Here is a 7,415-nt window from a genome sequence, read left to right as displayed (position 1 = left end):
TTTTTTACACCAAAAAAATCAGCTTTAATTAAACTTAATTATTAAAATAATTTGTTCATATAATAAAAATAAAAAACTTAAAGAATCGAATTTCAATTCTTGAATTTTGCATCTTTTTGTGTCAAAGGATTATTAACTCAAGTTTGGCTTTAACAGATTTCAATGGAATAAACTTGATCGATCATACAGCAGTATATGTATCTCATAAATTTTGCAAATATGATCAAATTTAAAATGAATACTAGTTAATTTACAAGTTAGATTCATTGGGGCTGGAGATAAAAGATTTTCAACCAATTAGTATAATTAGTTATATGTATAAGGTGATTTCTAAAGTATTGGTTAGGAGGATGACATCAGTTATGCTAAACCTAATTGGAGAGACTCATAGTGCATTTATCAAAGATCGAAAAATATATGATAAGACTCTTATTGCATGTGAAACGATACATTAGCTTAAAATGAGAAAAAAAGAAGCTGCAATAATCAAACTGGACTTTCAAAAGGTTTACGATAGAGTTAAGTGGAACTTTGTGGATATTGTTCTGCAGAAAATGGGTTTTGGGAGAAGATGGAGAGAGTGAGTTATGGAGTCTGTAACCACAATTTCTATGTCGGTGTTGATAAATGGTTCACCAACAAAATCGTTTAAGATGGAAAAAGGTCTGAGACAAGATGATTCCCTATCTCCATTATAGTTTGTACTTATTGTTGATGTCCTATATAGAATGTTTAGAGAGGCAGTTAGAAATGGCCGGATATCTCCTTTATTTGTTGGGAGAGCCAATATAGAATTGTCACATCTCCAGTTTGCCGATGACACTATGTTGTTCTGTCTGCCAGATGAGGAGACTATTAAGAACTACAAGAAGCTCCTACGATGTTTCGAGTTGATGTTGGGGTTAAGCATCAATTTCGATAAATCCAGTTTGATCCCAATCAATTGTGAACATCAGTGGGTTCGAAGTATGTGCAGTTTGTTAATGTGCAATGAAGCTACTTTGCGAGTCAGATACCTTAAAATTTCTTTAGGAGCTAATCCGAGATTGGTCAAGACTTGAAAGCCAATTATAGACAAAGTGAAAAAGAAGCTCAACTTATGAAAATCGAAGATTCTCAATAAAGCGAAAAAGCTGGTGCTCATCAAAGCTGTATTAAGTAGCCTGCAGGTTTATTATTTAAGCTTATCTAAGATGTCGAAGGTCATTGCGGAGAAACAGATTTTGTTACAGACAAGGTTCTTGTGGAATAAGGATGATGGAAGGAATGGTATGGCTTTGATTAGATGGGAAGTGATCCAAGTTCCAAAGAAGCTAGGGGTTAAGAGTCGAAAATGCAATGGTTCGTAACACCGCACTTCTGTTTAAGTGGTGGTGGAGGTTTTCAAAAGAGGAGTGTCCGTTGTGGAAGAAGGTGATATGCTCTTATAATAATCTCTCCCCTAATGAGGTATTGTCCACCCAGGCTTTACCTACTAAGGTAACATTTGTTTTGAGGTACTGAGACAGAGACTGAAAGATTGAGACTCAGTATCATGTTTGTTGGTTCAGAGACTGGTACTAAAATTTCTGTCTCTGTCTCCAAAATTTTAGTATTTCAGTACTTCCAAAAAGTGGGGATATAGGAGATTAAAATTTTTAGAGATAGAGACTGAAACTTTAATAACATTTTATAGCTAAAATACCCTCATTTCAATTAATTAATTCTAATTTTACCCTTTGTGCAAATTAAATTAGAGTTTCATTCTTGTTTCAATTTCTGTCTCTCATTTTGCATCAAACAGAATACTGAGATTTATTTCAATCTCTGTCTCTCAGTATCAATTTTTCTATCTCTGTCTCTCCACCAAGCACTACCTAAAGAAAGTTCATGAAAAAATATTTACCAACTATAGATTAAGGAGCACAAACAAGGGCGGAAACACATAGAACTAAAAGGGGGCACTCCCCCAACCTCATTTTAGTTTTTGTTAAAAAAAAAATAGTAGACATGCCCCCTTTTTTTTTTATTTTCCAACCTCTTCCTAACTCATTACTTGGTGAACTAGTAGTACTAATACAGTAATATTATTTTTTAGGTCTTTAATATAAATCTTTATTCTTCTTCTAATGTCCTCATTCACTCAAACTTTTTACTTTCACTTTGCAGCAGACCAACAGTAACAATTTTTTTATTCTTCTTTTTCTTTATCTCTTTAATCTTTTTATCTTCTACTCTTTAATTCATGCCTTTTTTTTTGCAAATTAAAAAAAATTACTAGTTCAACAAGTGGTTCTTTACTCCTCTTTTTTAAAAAAAATTCTATTTTTACTCTTTTTTATTTTAAGAGAATTATTAAACTAACAACAAAGACACATAGTCATACAAAAATAGAACAAATAAATTGTATTTACTATTTAATATTACAATTTCTTAAGGATTAGTAAATGTTATGTTGTAGGATGAAAGGATAAGAAGAATAAATTATATACCTCTAGCATTGTAATTTTTTGTTTAATATTGTTTTTTATTATTTTTCTGTTAGTCTTACCTAATTTTTTTTATATTTTTTATATATTTGGTTATTTACTTAATTTACTATTATTTGTTAATTAAGTTTATGTTATTATATGTTATTTTGTATATTTAATTTTTTTATTATCTAACTACTTAGTTTGTATATTTAGTTTTTTTATATGTCAGTGATTGTATCTGAGGCAGTTTTAGTTGTATCTCTGTTCTTTGCAGTTAATCTGAACCGCAGTGGTGACGCAGGAGTTGGTGAGACTAGACCCTTGGGGGAGGTTGTGATTGCGACATCCGGTACTCCTATTATAGTCCCAATTCTCGGAGAGGGTGGAGTACTGGATGGGGTTGAGGATGCACTACATGATGATGATGATGATGTGGAACCCTCCACGATAGCTGATGATAGTGACGATGACATATCAAGGACCACTCCAGATTTTATCACTGCTACCCTCATCCTCTCTGCCTTTCCCTCCATGTCGGGCTCTACCTCGACCACAACCTCTAGCTTCTCTACGGCCGCGACCCCTCCCCCCTTGCCGTTCACAACCCCTCCCTTCCATCACATTGATGGCATCCTCCAACAAGCAACAACCTCCACTCGCATTGGCTCGATCGTGTCCCTACACAATGCCTCCGCTCAACACGACGTCTGTCTGGAACATCAGGAACCTGGTCCATATCAGGGACGCGTCTGGGACCTCGCTGTATCGCCTGGGATGGTATCACATCTACTCTGGGGTCACCTAGGAGGAGCTCAGACGACAAGTGGGTTATGTAGATTCGAAACAAGTGGGTTATGTTGTTTGGTTACTTGCCAGAATGTGACGCCACAAAATAATGGATTGACTACACCCCTAAAAATAATACTTGATACGATATGTCTATGTCAGTTGGAGTAGTACAACTCTCCGATTCAATTGGGTTACTTTTTAACTACCTTCAAATGTTATGTGATTCCGGCAGAAGAGAATTTAACGAAGTTGGTAAAGTTTTTTGTATAGTGTTGTTGCTTTTTGTTATAATAGTCTGGTGTTACCTCTTGCTGACCTTAGCATGCCTTTTGTTACTCATACACTAGCTATGTTTGCATTATAATGTTTGAGTCATGTTGATTGGCAGATCCTTCAATGTTGCAGTTAGGTAGGTAAAACAACTGTCATTGTGAAATAAACCGTGTCTGTATCTATATTGATAAGCGTCTTGACATTAAGCTACCTTGAGGGTGCACTTTATAGTCGACTAGGCCAAAATAACAAGTTACGTAGGATATTTCTTGAGAATTTATGAAATTGATGAATTGATGAAAATATTATTTACAAATTTACTGTTAGAACAATCAGTTGGGCATACATAAGATGACCCAAAATCATTGAGAATTGATCATCTATGTGAAAATGTTTTGCTTGATCAGGAGGGACTGCAACCGGAGAACGGGAACCCTAGTGACACTCCCCCGACGCAAGCAGATGGGACGACTCCGTCTATCACTCACAGGTGTAGCAGTCCATTTTGCCGCAACCCCGTCGGTGTTGGGGGTGCGGGGGCTAACTTCTTCCTCGACGGGCAACACATCGAGCAATTTTACACGACACAAAATTGCTCCAGGCACATTGCTCAGCCATCCGCACAGGCTGCCAGCACCAGCTTCGGGAACCTCAATGCGTGGACAAATGAGGATTTGTTTGAGAGGTGGCTGAGGCAGGTACAGTTGGGAGAACCCGGTTTCAATACTGCTTATTTTGTGCTCTTAGTCTCCTGCCATGTGGTTATAATTGTTTGATAGCGAACTTTTTTTGGCCTTACACAGAATGTCATACGTAGAATGGACGGCACTGGAAAACTTGGTAGCGTCCCCAAGCAATGAAGGTGGCGATTGCTGCCAATGAAGCAGCAGTTTCAGTGTCGCTGTGTTGGGATTTAACCCCCCGCAGGAGCAACTTGTATTCTATTTATTTCCCTATTTTTGTACAGGAGAAATATCAGTTCTGTGCATGTGTGTCGTGCTCATGTCAAGGCTGTATCTTGTCTTATGTATACTGTGGTCGAATAGCTTCTTCCTTCATGAGTTCGATGAGTATTTGGGCAAACTAAGAAAATATGATAGCTGTGTATTTGATTGGTGACGTGTAAACATGTATCACATACAAAATGTGTATTAGTAGTTTGATTGAAAGAATGTTGGCTTGTTTTACTTTTAACTTTCCTGGTGAATTAGTTGTTTTTTTTTCTTTCCGGATGCCCAGGAACCATAGGACCATGTGTAGCAGGCCATCTTTTACTAATACTAGCCCACAAAATTAAGAGAAAATACATAATGCATGTCGATCATGACCAAATGAGATACAAGAAATTATACAGGTGAACTGCAAGTAAAATGTGGAAGTAGGGATAGTGGTGAATGAAGTGCGTTTTTAATGTGTCATGTGCCTATCACAACTAATGTGTCATCAAAGGTGGTTGTTGGGGATTCTTTCTTCGGGGTAGGTGTTTCCGGTCCAAGGCGTTAACAATGTTTCCCTGACAAGGGATAAGTCATGATACTGCTAACATGTGTGGCGTTCAAAATCGGAGAAAAAAATTGGGTCCTTTTAATGTGCAAGGATGATGAAGATGAAGCTTTCAGGCGTGGATCTTTTTTTTTTTGAAAACTCCTGAGCATCATTTCTAATTAAAACAGCCCTTTCGGTATACAATACACTAGCGCATACAACCCCAAAAAATTTGAAGTCTATGAAACAAGTTTAGTATGTACACATATTAACAAGAGGGTGGCAGTGATGTTTCACACTTTACAAACAAAAAACAATTTCGAGATGTCATCTCAAGTTGGTCCCGAAACATTAAGGGCTGGAGCAAAAAATTAAGGACCCTGATTAGCGCCCCTGCAAAATTATTAACCACTGGTCGGATCCAAAGACAATTTTCAGTTGGCTAGGTTGACTTCATCTCCCAGTGTGCAAATGCCTTTGCGACTACTTCCTGTGCAATTCCGTTGTATGATTTCAGCACAGTCCACAGCTAACCGCATGCGCGTCGCACTATTCACATGCTGAAACAAATGGATAAAGATGTAGATCAAAATTGTTACCACCAAGAAATACTCTACTAGTAGCATTCACGCAGGGTACCATATAAATGTTTCAGTAAATCACATTCGTCAACATACCTGTACTCCATAATCTTTCCATAAGTGTTCCCGAATCATCTATTGGGCCACCCATATGCCGCAGTCCATGCTGTTTAGGCACACAGTTAATTATCGGAATTTTGGCAATACTGAAATCAACAAAGCAATAAATGATAGGAAACAATACAATAGACATCATTGTACATGAAAGAAAATAAGAGCTCACTATCACGTTGATTTTCACATTCATTCACAGTAATCTGCATTCTCAAGACCGCTCATCAGTCCTCATCGATTAGAGGAATGTTTTTTACACAGTAATCTACACTCTAAAGAGTCCCTATCTTATGGTAATCCAAAAAGAATCGATTGTTATAATACACTCGTAGACCATAGGATTACAACTGAAAAGTTTAAACATATATCTGCTAAGTTAATTGTTACACAGTGTAGACACACTTGTGAATGACATGCAAATGCATCTGAGTAAAATCTGTAAGTGGGTAAACATTCATCCGAGCGGATAAAGACATTAGGTGGGTGAATCAAGATCTTGAATTTCAAACTCTAGGACTCAGAATGAAAATTCTCCCTTAGTGACTTAATTCCAGATTTCATAACAACAGAATAGTTGTGAGCGTTATTAAAATTTACACCATTTTCCTGTTTCATTATTATTAACTTATCTCCGATCAATCTGAAATTGCATAAGTATGGAAAGATCAGATGCCACTTTTCTCACGTGCGAGTAATCAACATGGTTAACCAAATGGAATGCAGTTTGTCACATTTGGTTGTAGTCTTTAGTATTTTCCATTATAAGATAGTAACACGTACAAGAGATTGTACTAGGAACACATGGTATATAAAATGCCATGTACTTACGAGTTCCCCTCTTGTTGAGGGACATCCGGCTCTTCAAATTCAAATGCCGAAAACCTCGGACACAGCCCCCCGTCGCCCGACAGCCACGGCTTTCCTAAAGTGAGTCCCTCGAGATACAACGCCTACAAAAAATAGGTATACTTCATAATCATACTCATGTGCATGAAAAATCAGGTTGCAAGACGTCACATTTTAACAACCAAATGGTTGCTTACCACTCGCATCATCCCTGTTTTCCTTGCATCAGTTTGATGCGGGTCCTGAAGTGAGTTGAGATAGATCAACTTCTTCCTTAGAACATCAATAATCATTAGGTACCAGTGCCAGTCACACCACATCGGCTGATAAATCTACAGATACCCCCCACCCAACAACAGCCACGCAATAAACTTATCCATCCATGTGATCAACATAAAGTAAAACATAGACCTGTGTACGTACCCTCGTGACACGATCCACCTTGCTCCGCATGTACTTATTACGGAGGGATGTCATGTTTTCGGACGTCATGGAACGACCGTCGATTGCAGCTTGCTAACAGTTACAAACATGCACATCGTTAGAGGACTTGGTATTCAAGGGCAGGGTCAAACCCATAAAAAATTTATCGACAAGAAACCTCTACTAATCGTTTAATCGACCTAAAAATAATGAACAGCGCACTGAAATCACGAAAGTTAGCCCTCAGCATGCACAAGTGGAATCACTATTCTTCGAAACTCGTAACGAAGCGTACAGATATCATATATCAAATGCATCTCTCGGGATTCGGGAGTCACTTCTTAATACTCATGCTGCATATAGTCGGATAACGTGCTTTAACACTAACTTGCTGATTTATATGGTAGTGTCTCCAATTTCGAGCTGGAAACATTTTCTGTCAGGGGTTAGC

General features: G+C 37.6%; 1 protein-coding gene across 1 annotated transcript in view; it reads right to left on the bottom strand.

Moving 5' to 3' along the window:
- The window catches only part of LOC107613213, a 1,123-nt gene continuing 377 nt past the window's right edge, over positions 6,670-7,415 (bottom strand). Inside the window, exons 2-3 of the mRNA XM_021110001.1 lie at positions 6,965-7,057; positions 6,670-6,873 (exon numbers count right to left, since the gene is read on the bottom strand). Coding sequence (XP_020965660.1) covers positions 6,709-6,873; positions 6,965-7,057 — 258 coding nt within the window. The 3' untranslated portion in view covers positions 6,670-6,708. The remainder of the gene's footprint in view (positions 6,874-6,964; positions 7,058-7,415) is intronic.

The sequence above is a fragment of the Arachis ipaensis genome, chromosome B08 (genome assembly GCF_000816755.2).
Source record: "Arachis ipaensis cultivar K30076 chromosome B08, Araip1.1, whole genome shotgun sequence".
NCBI classification, from domain to species: Eukaryota; Viridiplantae; Streptophyta; class Magnoliopsida; order Fabales; family Fabaceae; genus Arachis; species Arachis ipaensis.
The sequence above is the reverse complement of the archived record's forward strand: the minus strand, read 5'-3'. Positions and strand labels throughout refer to the sequence as shown.